Source organism: Ciona intestinalis, chromosome 13, assembly GCF_000224145.3.
Source record: "Ciona intestinalis chromosome 13, KH, whole genome shotgun sequence".
Classification (NCBI taxonomy): domain Eukaryota; kingdom Metazoa; phylum Chordata; class Ascidiacea; order Phlebobranchia; family Cionidae; genus Ciona; species Ciona intestinalis.
In genome coordinates this window covers 1146996-1166173 of record NC_020178.2, presented here as the reverse complement: position 1 = coordinate 1166173, position 19178 = coordinate 1146996, and the positions used below count along the sequence as shown (strand labels likewise).

At 34.2% G+C, this 19178-nt stretch overlaps 2 protein-coding genes and 1 long non-coding RNA gene across 5 annotated transcripts in view; 1 reads left to right on the top strand and 2 right to left on the bottom strand.

The window, feature by feature from the left end:
* Window positions 1-6768, top strand: part of LOC100187078 (aminopeptidase N) — a 14659-nt gene extending 7891 nt beyond the window's left edge. Inside the window, exons 11-23 of one of the 2 annotated variants that reach the window (XM_026837287.1) lie at window positions 7-137; window positions 741-806; window positions 1509-1693; window positions 2181-2263; window positions 2698-2828; window positions 2986-3041; window positions 3177-3324; window positions 3757-3830; window positions 3965-4072; window positions 4426-4593; window positions 4890-5033; window positions 5519-5600; window positions 6018-6768. In XM_026837287.1, the coding sequence (XP_026693088.1) occupies window positions 7-137; window positions 741-806; window positions 1509-1693; window positions 2181-2263; window positions 2698-2828; window positions 2986-3041; window positions 3177-3324; window positions 3757-3830; window positions 3965-4072; window positions 4426-4593; window positions 4890-5033; window positions 5519-5600; window positions 6018-6167 (1526 nt within the window). In that variant the 3' untranslated portion in view covers window positions 6168-6768. The remainder of the gene's footprint in view (window positions 1-6; window positions 138-740; window positions 807-1508; window positions 1694-2180; window positions 2264-2697; window positions 2829-2985; window positions 3042-3176; window positions 3325-3756; window positions 3831-3964; window positions 4073-4425; window positions 4594-4889; window positions 5034-5518; window positions 5601-6017) is intronic. The other variant, XM_026837288.1, reaches the window with a different exon arrangement.
* LOC113474812 lies at window positions 5489-7584 on the bottom strand. Of its 2 annotated transcripts, none has more exons than XR_003396503.1 (2): window positions 7431-7584; window positions 5489-5591 (listed from the first exon to the last, which is right to left on the bottom strand). It is a non-coding gene; the product is annotated as an uncharacterized LOC113474812 (long non-coding RNA). The 2 variants fall into 2 exon arrangements; XR_003396502.1 differs by lacking the exon at window positions 7431-7584 and adding an exon at window positions 5972-6098.
* Window positions 7585-8248: 664 nt separating this feature from the next.
* Window positions 8249-19160, bottom strand: LOC100184684 (receptor-interacting serine/threonine-protein kinase 1-like). The gene is made up of 13 exons (XM_002119808.5): window positions 18957-19160; window positions 18065-18260; window positions 17628-17729; window positions 14656-14843; window positions 14047-14096; window positions 13367-13513; window positions 12614-12696; window positions 11926-11970; window positions 11428-11562; window positions 10996-11167; window positions 10523-10636; window positions 9950-10101; window positions 8249-9650 (listed from the first exon to the last, which is right to left on the bottom strand). Exons 1-13 carry the CDS (start codon window positions 19115-19117, stop codon window positions 9531-9533), a joined length of 1665 nt encoding a protein of 554 aa, XP_002119844.2. The 5' UTR covers window positions 19118-19160; the 3' UTR covers window positions 8249-9530.
* Window positions 19161-19178: the final 18 nt, after the last annotated feature.

Sequence of the window (19178 nt, the reverse complement as noted above, 5' to 3'; positions counted from 1 at the left end):
CAATAGTTGCGGAGAATGTGAAGACGCCCTCCGATATTAACGCATTGTTTGACACTATCTCTTATTCTAAGGGAGCCTGTATTATAAGAATGATCAACCAGTTTGCTGGCGATAATGCTTTCAAACTTGGCTTGGAGGTAAGATGGGAGTTTTGTTGTATGGAATTTAATATTAATTCCTACTTAAATATGAATTCATAACTGATTCCACCAGTTATGCATCAGCTTCTATGCAAAACTTTTATATTATTTCACGCTTATTGAATGGAATGGAATCAACATTTTTACTTGTATGCATTGAACGGTCAATATACCTAGGACTTAGAGTTTAAATGGGTGTTTTAATGAATTTATTTTTGTTTAACAACAGAATGGAATTAATGCTTATTCTTTTTTTTCAAAGAACTAATTTTAACTTATTCATCTTTGCATGGCAGGGCAACGACAGTCGTTATATTTTAAGTTGTAACACGGGTGTTCTGTTTCATACACCCCGTGCCTGCTTACAAGTTACCACATATGTAACTTATTCATCCTCGCATGGCGAGGCAACGACAGTCATTATAACTTTAAGTTATAACACAGGTGTTCTGTTTCATACACCTCGTGCCTGTTTTAAAGGTACCACTTATGTAACTTTGTGAAAAAGCTGTACTGACATACTAATGTTATGTTCCCGCATTTTCAGTTGGTTTATAGTTTCATATTATCTGTTAGTTTATGACTCTCCATTATTTTTAGAATTACTTGAAAGAGTATGCTTATGGACCTGTTGATCATAACCAGCTGTTCGCATTCTGGTCTGCTGTAAGTGGTGTATTTGTTTAGTTAATATATAGTAGGGTGGGCGAAGATGGGACACCTTTTCATACTATTTTCTCATCCAATTTAGTGGTAAACACGGAACAGTCAACGAATTATAAAACCGTTTCCCCACAAGTCTCATAGGCCGTTGTTATTTGTTTAAAGCTTGATTAGGATATTTAAATATGATGTGCTAAAGTTGTCCCATCTTTCCCCATCCTACTATACAGTGTGCAATGTGGTGTACTGGGGTGTGGGACCATAGATAGGTCACTTAAGTTCCCTAGTTGGTCTATAGTTTATATTGTTATGTATAGGTTTAGTTAATATAGAGTATGGTGTGTTGTAATGTACTGTGGGCATGGGAAGGGTAACTCAAGTAATCTTTGTTTGGAAGCTACATATGTATAGTGTGTTGTTTTGTGGCTTGTATAGGTAAGCATGTTATCCACTCACTGTAATAGGTGAGGTCCTACAGTGAGGCATACCGTGGGACCTGGGGTTTAGGCTGGAGTTGGCCCATTACCCAAACTCCCAGAGTGCTACAACCCATTAGTGACCACTGGGTTTGAGCAATGTTCGATAAGTGTCTTGCCCAAGGACACATACAATCATAATGGTATCAGTATCGAACATGGGAACCACTAAGTAATAGCATTATCAACCATGGATAAGTCACTTAAGTAATATTTACCTTAATTCCAGGCCATAACCAGCACAGGAGGTACCAACCCTGACCCTAGCTTTGCGACAGCTATGCAATCATGGACCTTACAGATGGGATACCCTGTTGTTAAAATGACAAAGGTTGGTACAAGTGTTACTGTTACGCAAGAAAGGTTCTTGCTGGATCCAAAGGCAGATAAAACTCAACCACCAAGTAACTTTGGGTAAGTTTTACTCGTGTGTTTTATTTAATGACATAAGGCCTGGGATGTAGGTCTATTTACCCCGACACCCAGGGTGCTACCATCTAGCTAGACCTACATCCCAGGTCTCACGGTTCTACCATCTAGCTAGACTGAGACAGTTTATTATATTCTATAAGGGTGAGGTCTTTATCTTTAGTGAGGCACACCTGGGACCTGGGATGTAGGTCTATTACCCCAACACCCAGAGTGCTACCATCTAGACTCCACTGAGACAGTTTATAGACACTGAATAGTAGAGGTTCTTTTTCTTTTACCTTTAATATTTACATAGGTATCGTGAAAAAGTCTGCTAACATTGAAGTTCCCCTATGAATTTAAAGTTATACAAAAACACAGTAATACATTCTGTTATATAATACTAACAAATAGCTACAAAAACGTAACAGGCAAAATTCAGGTCTCGAAATTCTCGAAATTGAAAATAATACTTACTGTTAAATTATAGTTACAAATGGACGATCCCGTTATGGTATGTCAACCAATCAGATACAACTTATATTACAATGGAATGGGTTTATCCTGATCAAGGTAAAATATATTGGTTTGTTTTATTTTAAATTAATAAAACCTCTGGTATTTTAATTTCACTTGTTTTTTTTTCAAAAATTTACAAACTGTAAAATATATTGGTTTGTTTTATTTTAAATTAATAAAACCTCTGGTATTTTAATTTCACTTGTTTTTTTTTCAAAAATTTACAAACTGTAAAATATATTGGTTTGTTTTATTTTAAATTAATAAAACCTCTGGTATTTAAATTTCACTTGCTTTTTTTCCAAAAATTTACAAATTGTAAGGTCTAAAATTTATTGGTGTATTTAAAAGCATTACAATAGTTTTATTTATTGTATCACCATTTTATGAATAATGTTTTAATGAAAAAACTGCCTCTAGTATTTTACTTTGGTTTTCCGCCCAAAAATTGTATTCGATTAGTTGTGACGTTCCATTTATGTTCCCAGCACACACAATTGATGGTTTGGGAGCAACTGATTTTGTGATTGGAAACTACGGTGGTTATGGATATTATTTAGTTAATTATGATGATGCAAACTGGAGGAAAATCATCAGTCAGCTGAATACTAATTATACGGTTTGTGATTTTAATGTTAAATACAACTTAACTTATATAAACACACCCGTGAAAAGTGGTGCAACCAATTCAAAGTTATTGTTTTGTTAACACTTAGTAAAACTAGCTGTCAAAAATACTGAAGTATCGGTCAAATACAACTTAACTTATATTTTAGAAAATTGAAGTGAAAACAAGAGGCCAACTGATCTATGATGCTTTTAGTTTGGCAAGGTAATTCTATATTTTACTACTCTGAGTGACCTACAGCCTACAATTGAGTTGCTGTAGCTATTACAGTGTGTGTGTCAATAATACAATAATGTTCCCCTAACTGTGTTGTTAAAGTCATCCCATATATTCCTACAGGGCTGGGAAACTTCACTATAACATCACGCTTAGCACGACAGAGTATCTTGTCCAAGACTTCCATTATGTACCTTGGGAAAGTTGTTTGGATTCATTGGCATACTTAGATCAGATGCTAGGAAGGTCTAAGGTTTATGGAGTGTTTTCTGTAAGTTTAACTTAGGAACTTGTGTGTTTTCTTACTTTATGTAATTTTTTATGTGGGTGTACCCGTCCTTGAGCAAGACATCCTTGGGCAAGACACTTAAAGGCAGTTGTTCCAACTCAGGTGTTCCTTATAAGTTTTCCTAAAAAAAGAAACAATTACCCTCAAAGTTACATACGTAGTAACTGGTAAGCAGACATGAGGTGTATGAAACAGAACACACATGTTATAACGAATGTCGTTGCCCCGCCATGCAGAGATAAATAAGACAATAAGTTACATACATTGTAACTCGTAAGGTGTATGAACACCTTTGTTATAAGGACTGTCATTGCCCCAATATAAAAAATATATAAGTTACATTCATTCACACACTAATATGTTGCACTATGTATAAACTACACCGGGATTTGAACTCTGTACCTCTGTGTTTAGAATTACATATCGAAGTTGGTCGCTCCACTTTATAACAGCCTTACATGGATAGATACTGGCTCACATTTGCAACAGTAAGTCCCATCTAAACATTATGTGAATATATAGATATAATAGTAAATGCTATATGGTATAAGCATGTGTTGATATATTTAGTAGGGTGGTGGAAAACAAGACACCTTTAGCACTAGAAACAATATATTTACAGATACCAACGAATAAACGCGATTGGTGCATCTTGTCGATATGGCAACCCAGGATGTATTGGTAATGCAACCAATCAATTCTCACAATGGAAAACAACATCTACTAACAGGTTTGTTATGTAATAAATCAGACTATGACATTATAATACTAATTGTGACATTATCTTGCGCTTAAAGGTAATTGCTCCAACCCAGTGGTGATTATTGGGTTGTCTAAATTGTCAGACTTGCATTACAAAAAGTTGAAAAATCTCTAAAGCACAAAAAAACACAAAGTTACATACATGGTAACTAGAAGCGGGCACGAGGTGTATGAAACAGACCACCGGTGCTATAACGCGAGGAAAGCCGAGGATAAATACGTTACATATGCGATTACTAGAACACCTCTGTTATAACGACTGTACTTGTCCTATTAATAACAAATAACTAACAATCATACAATTAATATTTATTTATACAGCATCACACCCAACCTGCGAACCACAGTATATTGCAATGCCATCGCGTACGGTGAAACGGGAGATTGGGATTTTGTGTGGGAGCAATATAAAGTGGAGAGTAACTCACAGGAGAAAGCGAAACTGGAGTATGCGCTTTCGTGTACAAGGACACCATGGGTCATAAAAAGGTATCTGTTTATAACATTATATTGGTTTACATACATGGTGGCTATTGTTTGTAGTTGAGTTGCTGAAGCTATTGCAGTGTGTGGATAAGTAGACATGACTTTTGGTTGGTTTGGTCATTTATATCCTTGTGGGTGGGAACTTGAGTGACTTATCCATGGTTGCCACTCCCATGCCCACAGTCAAGTTGCTGAAGCTATCATACTCCTTGCAAAATCTATATAATTTACAATACAAATTATTGCATATGTATCTTGTAATTTTACATCATGAATACCGGCTATGACATCACACTCAGGTTTCTTGACTACATACTTGATGAAAATGGTTTCGTGCGGAAACAAGATGCTTCCAGTGTCCTCCAGGATCTTTGCTATAATGAATACGCAAGGGATATCACATGGGATTACATAAGGCAACGATGGGATTATATTTATAATGTGTAAGTATAAGATAATGGGTTCAAATACCACCCATGGCACTTGAACTGATTTGTTACTGTAATTTTTAATGGAAGCTTATTTAATCCATTTTTAAATATTGTTACATTTTAAAAGGGGTATTTTAAATCCTTATAAAATAAAAAATACTGGCAAAACATTTTATTCTTTTAAGACATGTATAATTTTAAAAGTCATTCATTTCCTATATTCATTACGCACACTTTTGTTTCTATTAAAGGGTTCAACTTAATTAAAATAACGGCCTGTCTGTCCGCTAGGTGTAGCGACCACGCTTATTTTCTTCCAATTAAATGTATTTTCAAAATAAGCGTGCTATACCAACTGTTGTTTTGTGCCTATATCCTGTCTTTTCGTTTAAAATATTTCTAAATCTTTGCTACAGAATCGAAGAAACAAATAGAGTTAAAGTTAATATTATATTATTATTATATACATCATTTAACCCATGTATTTGTACTTATAGGTATGGCACTGGTTTCTTTTCATTCAGTGGTATCATTAGTTCATGTACTTCACATTTCTCCACTGAGTTTGAACTGCAGGAGGTATTTGTGTTATAACTTATGTATATATAAAGGGTTTAATGCACGGGTGTTGCACATAATACATGGTGGCTTCATACACATCATGCTCACTGTCAAGTTATAACATGGGTGTCTTCTTATACACCAGACACACATGGCGTATTCATACACCTCATGCTCACTGTCGAGTTATAACATGGGTGTCTTCTTATACACCAGACACACATGGTGTATTCATACACCTCATGCTCACTGTCGAGTTATAACATGGGTGTCTTCTTATACACCAGACACACATGGTGTATTCGTACACCTCATGCTCACTGTTAAGTTATAACATGTACACATATTATATGATCATAAAATAAACACATAGTGACTATTACAAATACCTTTATCCACTGCTGTGCTTATACTAACTATTAAGTTTCATTACAGCTGGAATCTTTCAAAGCAACAAATTCGGACAAACTTGGATCAGGAGTTGACACTGTAGACCAATCACTTGAGAAAACACGAACAAATATACAATGGAGAGCTGATTATGAAGATACTATATTTGCATGGCTGTCTGATAATACACCTTAATTATTATATAGTGGGGTGGGGGAGATGATGAGACACCTTTAGCACATAATATCCAAATATCCTGATCATGTTTAAAAAAATTAACAATTGCCTGTGTGTAATGTTTATTTCTAGAACCAATTTTCTGCTATAAAAATAAGAAACTACAAAAATTAGAATAAATTTATAATTATTGATGTAATGGCAGTCGCTATGACACGCTTATGACAAAACAGAAGTACAAAACTTATCCGTTTAAAGTCATGACCATTATACTCTAAAAGTCTAGCTATATGGTAGATGAAATGATTGTTTAATAAACCTAAATCTATGACATTTTTTATCCCAGAAGAGTAGTTATTAAAAAAATCCTAACAATGAATTTAAATAAAAACAATTATCTTTATAATGACTGAAATATATTTAAATCTGTAAATATTCTGCACAAGTTAATGTACATATGTTTGTTTTTATAAACTTATAACTAGGATCTGAAAGTTAATGAAATAAATAACCTTACATGACGTTCCTATTGTTTATAAAGTTCAACTTTTTAATTCGTTTTAATTTCTTCAATATCCGTTTGTGCTTATCATGAAATAAATTCAACACCAAAACTGTTTTTTTATTTGTACAATTGGACTGTGTAGGTTAGCCAGCCTTTAGTCCAGAGGTTATGGGTTCAAGGCTTGATGCTGCTACCATTGTGGGCGTATGTGCTTATGCAAGATATTTAACAGCAATTGGTCCAACCCAGTGATCACTAATGGGTTGTCCAAATCGTCAGCTATATTAAAACGATCACTTACGAAGTTACATACGTGCTAGCTGGTAAGAAGACATGAAGTGTATGAAACGGAACATATTTATAACATCGATGAAGCTGTATAGGCAAACTACAGAGGTATTTTATTATTATTGGCAACTTTATCAGTGAGCATGAGGTGTATGAATATGCCATGTGTGTCTGGTGTATAAGAAGACACCCATGTTATAAATCGACAATTGGCATGAGGTGTATGAATACACCATGTGTGTCTGATGTATAAGATGACACCCATGTTATAACTCGGCAGTGAGCATGAGGTGTATGAAGCCACCATGTATTATGTGCAACACCCGTGCATTAAACCCTTGGTTTTCCACTTTAAGGATGAACATTCACATATATACATAGTACATAGATACTGTAATGTACAGTGTCGCCCTAAATTGTCCTATTTTCTTTTTTAATAACATTGATTTATTCATATTTTCGTTAACAGCACAGAAAATGAAACTCACCCCAAGTTTGAATTGTGTAACCTTAATTCAGAGCAGTATATTAAAATGAAAGCAGTTGAAATTAGGCCCAGTTCAACATTCTGGCTCATTAGTACTTCATTTTAAATGCACCTCATAAATTGCCCACACTTGATAAACAACGCGTAACAAATCCTAACCTGTAACCCCAAAAACCCGTAACCATTTACAACTCCTAACCCCCCACAAATCTTAACCCCTAATAACCCCCTAGTACTAGCTCAATGGAACTTTATTGTAAATATGAAGACATTCGGCAACTTAAACGAATAATAGCCTTGAACACACGAGAATTTGGTGAAGGCACACGATAAACAAACCCTAACCTTTAACCCCCCAAAACCCCTGACCCCTAACCATTTACCACCCCTAACCAATAACCACTAACCCCTAAAACCCCCTAATATTAGTTTAATTCGACTTTATAGTAAATGCGAAGGCTATTATTGCAAGCAAACGATAAATGCCTTGAACACACAAAAACTTAGTGAAAGCACTCGATAAATAAATTTTAACCCCTAACACCTAATCATTTACAACTCCTAACCCCTAACCAATAACCACTAACCCCAAAAACCCCAAATCTTAACCCATCACCCCCCAAAACCCCTAGCCCCCATTCCTCAGCCCTTAGCCCCCATTCCTCAGCCCTTAGCCCCCTTTCCTCAGCCCTTAGCCCCAAGCCCCCATTCCTCAGCCCTTAGCCCCCTAGCCCTAGCCTCTAGCCCCTTTTACATATTTACATAAAACAAGAATATTAACCAAGTTTTTAGATGTCTTCAGCAAATAATACAGAGTGGCAAACATGTTTTCTTTATTTACAAGTTAAAAAATGAACTTTACAACAACATAGCAACCGATAAATTGAACTTAAAACCCATCCCTATTTAAACAGAGTAGGGTAGGGTAAGATGGTTCATGTTTTCATTAACTTTTATCGTCTCATTTGGTAGTAAACAAAGGTTATTTACACAATTGTAAAACCATATTATCAGGACTCCAAAATATCATCATTGATTGATAAAACATGATTAGAAAATAAGGCATATATATGCTAACAGTATCCATCATACCCACAGTACAACATATATTTTTCACATGTATATATATGGAACAAGGTGTATGAAACAGAACACCCATGTTTAACAACTGTCGTTTTCCGGCCACACAAGGAAAACTTACATTCATTTTTATATTATTTATAAACTATTTAAGTGTTCATTTAAGACTTATGCAGTATAGTATTTCACTTTTGTAAATATGACACATTCAAATTTAGAATTGCAACTGCATAAAACATATTACTATATAGGTTGTAATGTTAACCAAACAATGCAGAAAAAGGAAATTTCAGGGCCATTAAAACTACCCCAATTTTGCGCATATACATCAGAAATAATATAAATTGACATTAAAATTATAAACGGGCGTTAAAATTATAAATTCACATTGCAAAAAGAAACAATGTACAGAATGTCTTGTCAACATGGTTTTTTATACGAGAATGTGTCTGCACTTTAAAGTATTTATAAAGTCTTACAAGCACAAAACAAGGATTTTCAAATATTACAGCCCATAAAAAGCATAACAGACCATATATTTATGATAAAACTGCTTTCATCCTAAATGTTTCGGTTTAAAATTCTAAAACCATATACTTTGAGTGGCGTTCAATATTCTTTTCGAGTTTGGAAACTAAACCATATTTTAAGTAGTATTCGAAGTTAAAATAATTAATTACTTTCACTGAAAATGGCTTTACTTATTTCAACCTTACCATATATATGGACCATTATGTCTGTACTATATATAGTACTATGGGGAAAGATAGGACACCTTTAGCACATAATATTCAAATATCCTGATATGTGTTAAACAATTCACAACAGTCTATGGGAGTCGTGAGGATACGGTTTAATAATTCTTTGAATGTTCATTGTTTACTTCTAATTGGGACGAGAAAATAGAACGAAAAGGTGTCTCATCTTTCCCCACTCTATTATTTATAACAATCCAACGATATATTTTGACTATTATATATATATTGGAACCATAAACATTTTTTACACAGTTAGCATAAGTTCAAGGTTCTAATAGTTGAGCAATATGCTGATAACCAGCATCTACCAGCACCTGGGCCATGTTTTGCACCAACACCTGGCCTCCTTTGCCCCGAACCCAACGTTGTATAAGTTGGTACACCTGGGATAATAAATGATTTTAAATTATGAATGAATGCAACTTATTCATTTTAGTAGCAGTTGCTATACCATGAGTGTTCTGTTTCATACACCTTGTGCCTGTTTACAAGTTACCATGTATTTAACTTGTTGCCCCCTTAAATAAATGAAAGTAACTTATTAATCCTAATATTTATCTTCGCATGGCGGGGCAACGGCAGTCGTTATAACACGGTTGTTCTGTTTCATACACCTCATGCCCGCTTACGAGTTACCACGTATGTAACTTATTTATTTCTCATTAAGAACCAAACAACTTACAATTTCCTCCAGCCCATATTTCTCATTATTGTAGCGAACATGTTCGATGACTGAATCTTCAAGTTCCATCATTCTAGCAAAAAGTTTGAATCTGTTATCCATCTTCGATGCAACGAATATCATGTCTGTCTTACTCAGTATACGATTTGAACCTGAAATGGAATTCTGTTATTTCTATTCTATATGGGCCTTTTTGAAAGGACCGGGGCTTCAGTCATCTATTACCCCAACATCCAGACAACTTCTATAAATATATATATAAGCACGTAATAATGACTGTAACTTGTTTATCCTAGTGTGGTGGGGCTACACCAGTTAACACAGATATTCTGTTTCGTACACCTTGTGCCCGCTTATGTGTTACCACATATGTAACTTTGTTGGTGATTGTTTTTCTGTAATGCTGACAATTTGGGAGCAATTGCCATTAATTGTCTTGCTCAAGAACACATACGCCAACAATGGTAACAGCGACAGACCTCAAACCCAGTGACCTCTATATTAGAGAAATATTGGCTTACCACATTATTCAATCTACATTATCACAAACATCAAAATTAACCAAGTACTTACTCAATGCTCTCACTATGGTGAAATCCTGTGGTGTGGGGGTCACTGGGCCATTATGGTTGGTGTTAACATCTATTCTTATCGAGGTGGAACCGCCTATGTTTTCAGTTGTGATAGCTGTAGAATAAATACAAAGGTATGTTGAAATATAGTAGGGTGGGGAAGACGGGACATCTTTACCACAAAATACATATATACAGTACATATATAGGGAAGATGAGACACATTCTTTTTTCATTTTCTAGTCACATTCAGTGGTAAACAAAAAACATTCAAAGGATTATAAACCATATCCCCACGACTCCCATAGACCGTTGTTTATTGTTTTAAAAAACAGGATTTAAATATTATTCGCTTAGGTGTCCTACCAGGTCCTTACTGGATTTATTTACACAGGAAACGTCATTCTACTCTATGAGCACCAGATCAGGGTTTTATTACAGTATTATATATGTCCTATTATTATAACTAAGTACTTTGTCTCCCTTGTGCCCCCAGTGGTGGGCTCATTGATGCCCCTGGTGGTGGGCTCATGGCTGCCCCTAGTGATGATGAATATTGTGGAATTGGTTGTGCCCCCACTCCGAGATCTTGAGCATGCCCGATGTAGCTTTGTGGTTTCGTTTCATCTTCTTCAGATTCACCTTCCTGGTTTCAAATATTTTGAAAATTAAGGGTTTAACAATAAATTACAAAAAAAAGAATATTCTTTTCCGAGTGGGCCTCTTTGGTTTAAAATTTTTGGACATTTTTATCCAATGAAATGTAAGTTGGCATGAGGTGTATGAAAAAAACACCTGTGCTATAATGACTGTCTTCCCCCCTATGAAACAATACCCTTAAACCATAGAAACTATATTATTACCCTTAAACCATAGAAACATCATTATTAGAAACAATATTAATACCGGTTGGGCTCCATATTGTATTCCAGAGCTTGATGAAGTAGCAGGTTTAGCTGAGGAAGCCATGACCTGACCAACCACGTTTCGTTCGTTCGACGGTTTGTTTAAAGTATTGTTCTCTTCAAAAGTTTTTAATTGCTGTAAAATGATGTACTAATAAGAGAGTGGTGGGGTAAAGTTCACCAAGAGTAGCCTAAATTTGAGCCTAATGACTTTTGGATGCTGTAAAAATAGTACAATTCACCAAAAGTAACCTAAATTTGAGCTTAATGAACTTTGATGGCTGTAAAAATATCTGGACTCACAAAAAGTAGGCTAAATTTGAAGAATTAAAGAGACCCTATGGCAACGGTTTGAAAAATCTTCTGGAAAACAATTGCAACGCTATCTTTTTTAACTTAAATAGAATAGTGTTCTTATATTTGCCAAGTACATAAATATAGGTATATATATATATATATAGTTACCATAGTTACTTAACAATGCTGCATTATTACATACCCCTTGTGGAGGTTGGCGCAGTTTACGAACAACCGTGTATTTTTTCTGTAATAAATGCAGAGTTTTAAAAAAAAATTTAAAAACTGCTTTTGTAAGTGTATATTTTATCATCTAATCTATGTACGGTTTAAGACTAGCCGCTGCTACCATTGTAGGCGTATGTGTCCTTAGAAAAGACTCTTAACAGCAATTGCTTCAAGTCTAAGTTGCCATACAATATGAAAATATCCACCATATAAGTAAATAATCACCCACAAAGTTAGATATGTGGTAACTTGCAAGTGGGCACAAGGTGTATACAACAGAACACTAAGTTACAAACATGGTAACTTGTACGCCGGCACTAAGTGTATGAAACAGAACACCCAAGTTATAATGACTGTCGTTGCCCCACCATGTAAGGATAAATAAGTTACATATGTGCTAACTTGTAAGCTGGCACTAAGTGTATGAAACAGAACACCCAAGTTATAATGAGTGTCGTTGCCCAGCCACTCGAGGATAAATAAGTTCTATTCATTTATACATACATATGTATAAAGGTAATTTTGACCCATACACAGTTATGTTTATACCTTTTACATTACAGTAAAAGTCTTAGCCTATTCATACATTTGATAGGATCATGAACATAAAGCATATATCGAATGTACCACATATATGTTATACATACAACATACCAACTTACATATGATTGTTTACAAGTTTTAAGATCTTGCGGAACCTCATGTTTTGTTGTTTCGTGGATAATTTGAATGCGACGCAAAACCTCTGTGTAAAGTAAAAACAGAGACTTATATTTTACTGAAAAATAACTATTGTATATATTATTATGTGCTATTCTATATGAGTGAGGTCTAAAATTAGACCTGGGTTCGCCTATTTATCCAACATTGTATAAGGACATTCCTTTGTTTATGCAGGAGGTCCTACAGTGTGACCGGCATGGGAATTCGGCCAAAGCTGGCCTGTTGCTCTTATCCAACATTGTATATGCACATCCCCATTAACAATAAACTATAGCTTGTTCTATTCTATATGGATAAAGTCCTCAAGCAAATTAGGGCCAGGCCACCATGGATTCAGGGAAGAGTATAATAGAAAATTAGAAAACAAACACTAGTTTAGGCATTAAAAATAAAACCACACTTTTAAATTGGAAACAGCATTACCACCCACCATTTACTAATAACAAAAATATATGATTTAACTGAATATATTGTTATAGGTCAATGGGTTTTAATGTATTTTAGCAATGTTACCCCATATTATATAGTAAGGTGGAGAAAGACAGGACACCTTTATCACATAATATCCAAACATCCTGATCGTGTTTTAAACAATTAACAACGGTCTATGGTAGTCATTAGGATATGGTTTTATATTTCCTTCAATTTTGTTATAACAACTGTCGTTTTTTACATTCATTCATTTAGCATACCTGAAGAAAGGGGTCTGTCGTGTGGTTCACTTTTTAAAGTTTCTCTCATTAATTCCACCAACTCAGGAGGATGGCCAGGCAGTAGCTCGCCAATGGGCATAGAGTTGCCGTTCGCGATGTATTCAAATACTTCTTTTGTTGTTTTATCTAGAATGTATAAACAAAAAATTTATTGTGTATAAAGGATAAATATGAATGTAACTTATTTATTCTTGCGTGGCGGATCAACGATAGTCGTTATAACACGGGTGTTCTGTTTCATACACCCCGTGCCCGCTTACAAGTTACCACATATGTAACTTATTTATCCTCACGTGGCAGGGCAACTACAGTTGTTATAACACAAGTGTTCTGTTTCATACATTTCGTGCATGGTTAGCATCTACCAAATATGTAACATATTTATCTTTGCATGGTTGCAAATGACAGGCGTTATAACATGGGTGTTCTGTTTTATACATCTTGTGCACACTTACGAGTTAGCAGAAATTAACTTTGTGGATGCTATTTATATAAAGATATACATTCTGCTCAAAAGTAACACATGTTTTGTGAACTCAATGTAATGTCTGATTTCTAACATATATATATATATTGTTTGCAATCGTTTCTGTCACTCATATTACAAACAAAAGTCATCATTATTATTATTCTAATTATATATGAAATAATATTTTTACCTGTAAACGGTTGTTTCCCTGTAAGTAACTCCTTTAATATTCCACCATAGCTGTAATTATATATTAATGTAAAGCTTGTGTGGTATGTGGTATTACTGTGGTATTTTTAAACCCTAAAACAATTAAATTTTAACAAAGTCACCCTAGCTTTTACCCTGCTGTTATGTGTATATACAAACAAGCAGAGCCAAAGTATATTGCATTCACCACATTAATCAATGAGGTTCCCTATGTTTGACAACTATGAGTGTAACTGTATTTTAACAATGTCACCCCAGATTTTACCCTGCTGTTATGTGTATATACAAATAAGCAGAGCCAAGTATATTGCATTCACCACATTAATCAATGAGGTTCACTATGTTTGACAACTATGAGTGTAACTGTAATTGCAATTTTACCCCAGATTTTACCCTGCTGTTATGTGTATATACAAATAAGCAGAGCCAAGTATATTGCATTCACCACATTAATCAATGAGGTTCACTATGTTTGACAACTATGAGTGTAACTGTAACTGCATTTTAACAGTTATTCTGGATTTTACTAAATAATTAAAACACCACCCTTTAAACGCTAGCAATTAAAATTTATTATAAAAATACTTACGAATATACATCGAAAGCGGGGTCTGGTTTTGCATTTATGTTTTTAATCGCTTCTGGGGCAAGAAACGCAATTTCAGATCCGTTTCTCTGCTTGGTGGGACCCTGCCTCCGGTAGCGGCCCGTTCTATCTCGTTGTTGGGTGGCTTGGGAGATCCACTGAAACCGGTTTGGAAGAACGAAGTCACAGACCTGTAAATAATGTTTGGTTTTGTTAATTTGTATTCAGAGGCTGGTGCTGTGGAACAGTGGTTAGCACCTGCCTACAACCTAGAGGTTATGGGTTCAAGACTCGCCGCTGCTACCATTGTGGGTGCGTGTGTGATGTCTATAATGATATTGTTGTAAAACTTGCAGTGAATATAGACCTTGTTTTACTATCACTTCGAATATATTGCCAATAAATCGATGTCATAAATATTTAAAGATGTCTTATATTGCAGCCCATTTAAATATCCAACACATGTAAATGGTATATGGGGTTTGTTAATCTGTAACGTATTGCGTAAGTGTAACATTGGGGATCAGTTTAGAAGTAATATGGAGGTTCTTAACAACTTTGCTACAGTGTGTAGAATTTGGTATTGAGTGTCAGGTGTTTTGTAATATGATATGAACACACATGGTGTAATCATACACCTTATACCAACCGTCCTGTTTAAGATAACATCAGTTTGTATTTGTATATTGAAAAAGTGAAGATGTTATTTTCCAATGAACTTAAACATCCAACAACCAATAGTAAAATTTATATATTAATTTAGCAACATTTTACTAAGAGAGAATTGGAACAGGTATATTAAAGTCTCAATACAAACACTACAGCTCACATTATATATAACACAACTGTCCACATTTTCAAATGCTTCGGATTAAAAAATAAAACCATCTTTATTGATCTTATAAATTTAAATTCAAACTGACCACTGACTAGTAAACTCGTGTTTTAAGCATCTATGGAACATTAAAGCTATTAAACAATTGAATTGAATGACCATGATTATTAAAACAGCTGTTAAACGCTTGTTACATTAACGATATTGAAGCCAAATTACCATAAAACCTTTCGGATAAAATTTGTGGTTTGTGGGTAAATAGGACAGTGTTTGTTTTATGTTTTCACTTATACACATCAAAAGGGCAACTTACATTGTTACCTGAAATAACTTGTGATAACTCTACAAATGTTAATATACAATGCCCATATGTAGTGCTACTACTTAAAATACAATGTCTATATACAGGGACACCATACACTCAATGACAATTTCTCCAACCAAGTAGCCCCTTATGGCTTGTCTTAGGTCTTGCATGTTTTCAAACCAACCCCTAACCTCTAAAACAAATCCCAAAATCCAATCCATAGTATTGTAACTTATGGGTTGTCTAAATTGTCAGCCATACATTTAAACAATATGAAAAAACCTCTTAAAATTAATCACCCATAAAGTTACACGTGGTAACTTTGGTGGTATGTTTTATAGGTCTTGTTGTTAAAACAAAGTCAAAAAGGAATGTTAGTCACAAAAGAATATTTCTTAGGAAAAAAAACAACAATATTTCAAAAAATGCAGACTTGAAAAATACAGCAATTTTTTAAAAATAAGTGCAGTATTGTATAGACTATAGACTTTGCTTATATATAACTACCGTTATTTATAAGAAAATATATATAACTACTGTTATATATAGGTAATATTAATATATATACCTACTGTTATATATATATATATATAACCAGCATGAAAGACCATATTCGGTTAACCTACATTGGTATAATTATAGTAAAAACCATTCAAGCAGTTTTGACATAAGCTTTAGATTACACACCCTATTGAACACGGCGTAAAACTATAAATATCTCGGTAGTTTGGCGTGTTTTATTTTATAAGAATGTGATGAATCTAAAATAGAAAATGAAACCAAAAAAATGGTATTATGAAATATATAATTATAGTAGAGTGAGAAAAGATGGGACACCTTAAGCACATAATATCCAAATATCCTGATCGTGTTTTGAAATGAATTGTAACATCTTTTTTGGAGTAAGAAACTGTTTTTTTTTAATGTTGTTTTTTTTATTTACTATTTCTATTTACAAATCTAAACGGATTCAGTCAAAAAGTGCTGTTTTAGGCTTTAAAAAATTTAAAAAAATGCAAGGTAAATGTACCGCCTCTGAACGCGCTAACATTAATAACATGACTGTTTGAATAGCTTCCTCATACAAGCCTTGGTACTCTGGCAAATATAACTTCCTGTCTCGAGAGACAAGCGTGTATTCTGTTATTGAGACATTCAAGTTGCAACCCACCACCATAGCTATGCATGGTGCAGACGTCTGCATGAAACACATGCTGCATACTGGTATTTATTATGGTGGTTTCTGTCTTATATGGTGTATAACTATAGACATATACAAAGTACAGTAATAAAAAAATGTCTCGAAAACGCACACTGAAAACTGTTATTTCTTACGTGCGTGTTTTCGTACAAATTAAACTTCTATGTAGTGCATACGACATATACAATACACATAACATAAGAGTAAATATGAAAGTTAATATTTAATCTGGCCCTGTTAACTTTAGAGAACATTTAGTCTAAAACATGCATTGTAACCAAAAGATATCTAGCTCAATGCTCGATACTGATGGCGTGTTTGTGCTTAGGCAAGACACCTAAAGAACATTGTTTCAACCTAGCGGTCACTAACGGGTTGTAGCACCCTGGGTGTTGGGTTAATGGACCAACTTTGGCCTAAATCCCAGATCCCATTATAAGCATCGCAGTATGACCTCACCCAGATAGAAAAGAATGTGCATATTATACATTTATGGAATAACGGGCTTAAATCTCAGGCCCTATGGCATGCCATACTGTAGGACCTCACCTATAATTATAAATATAACCTGTACTTTGCAATACAACTTATACAAACATTAAACTTTGAATAATATGGATCAGTTTACCTACCTTTGCATTAAACTCTGCGTCTAGCAGGACATTGGATGTTTTTAAATTCCTGTGAACAATTTGATCATCTTGTTCGTGTAGAAAGCATACTGCCAGGATAACCTGCGTGGTTGGAAATTTAATTCATTAAATTATTATCATAACATCATTTTTTTATCTTCCTAAAAATTTCCAAGGTCATATTATTAAAAACTGAAGAGAATGGAATCAATATTAAACTGACAGTAATTAAGACACGCCATGGATAAAAGGTGCGGAAGAGAACGACAGTAATTGTATTTTGACATGTTTTGTCACCCTAGTTTTACCCTGCTGTTTCGTGTTTATATAAACAAGCAGAGCCAAAGTATATTGCATTTACCACAAACCAGTTACACAGTTTACCATTTAAACTAATTGCAAAGTTAACCAGTTGCAAAGTTAACCAGTAAATTAACCTGATAAGCATTCATGTTCTTAATCGACCATGGAATCTGAATCCTTTGTAAAGCATGCAGCAGTGATCCATTATCTGCCACATCAAACACAAGACATAGATGCTCCGGTTCCATAACAACCCCCAATAACGGTAGAAGATGGTCATGCCGGACTCTTTGCATGTCAGCTGCTTCTTTTAACAACAAGTTTTTCTCTCTGTGGGATGGAATTATTAATTGCTGTATGAATTTTTTGAATAAATGAATGAAATTTATTTCGTCTCTTCAGTCACGATAGCAAAGAACAAGAGAGTTGACAAAAGCGAAAAGACGGGTAGTAGCGGTAAAACAACAGTTGTTAACAAACACGCTTATTGATAAAAAAGAAAGAAATCATGTTTTGGATAAAAAGCGTGAGCATTACACTGTTTGCATGTTTCATTAATCTGTTCTTTTAAATTCAACCTGCTTATTGCTTATTGATGTTAAAACACGCTTAATGCTTTTTTACACCTTTTGCTCTATTTTAAGCGTCTTTTCAAACACCAGCCACACATGGTTTAATAATATACCAATGTTTACTTAATATTGTTGTTTTAAGTAAACGAAATTTAAGCTTAAACATAACATCAACAAATAATGAAATTTAATAATTTGTGCAAAATATCACCAAGTTTGTTCTGTTTTTTAATGAAACTTAAGTTAATAAAAATAAGCAATAATATTTATTAATAAATACCTATATTTATTACCTCCCACCTTTTCTGGTAATAACAATAAATGAATGACAATTTTGTTATTTTCAACTTAATAAATAGGAACACTAAATTTTCGTGTTTAATTTATGTATATGCAAAACAAAGTAATAAAATAATTTGTATTGCATATACATAGAAATAAAATAATTCCAAACCTCTCTTGTCCATAGAAACATCGTGATACGATCTTCACAACACAGTTCCCAATATAAGGATTGTACACTTGATAAACTTGGTTAAAAGACCCCTCTCCGAGAATTTTCTTCTCGGAAAAATCTTTGTAGTTAAATTTTGCAATATCCGTTGGACTAGCCATATTTATTATTTACATTAAAACACTGTGGGTGGAAATGAATTGATTGCATATGAAAAAAGGA

Excerpts from the sequence above, each read along its gene's own strand:
- LOC100184684 (XM_002119808.5), bottom strand. The coding sequence starts at position 19,117 with ATGGCTAGTCCAACGGATATTGCAAAATTTAACTACAAAGATTTTTCC. Across the intron at positions 17,730-18,064 it reads AGAACATGAATGCTTATCAG|GTTATCCTGGCAGTATGCTT; the intron begins GTTAATTTACTG and ends CCAACCACGCAG. Across the intron at positions 10,637-10,995 it reads GGGGGCACAAGGGAGACAAA|CTATCACAACTGAAAACATA; the intron begins GTACTTAGTTAT and ends TTTATTCTACAG.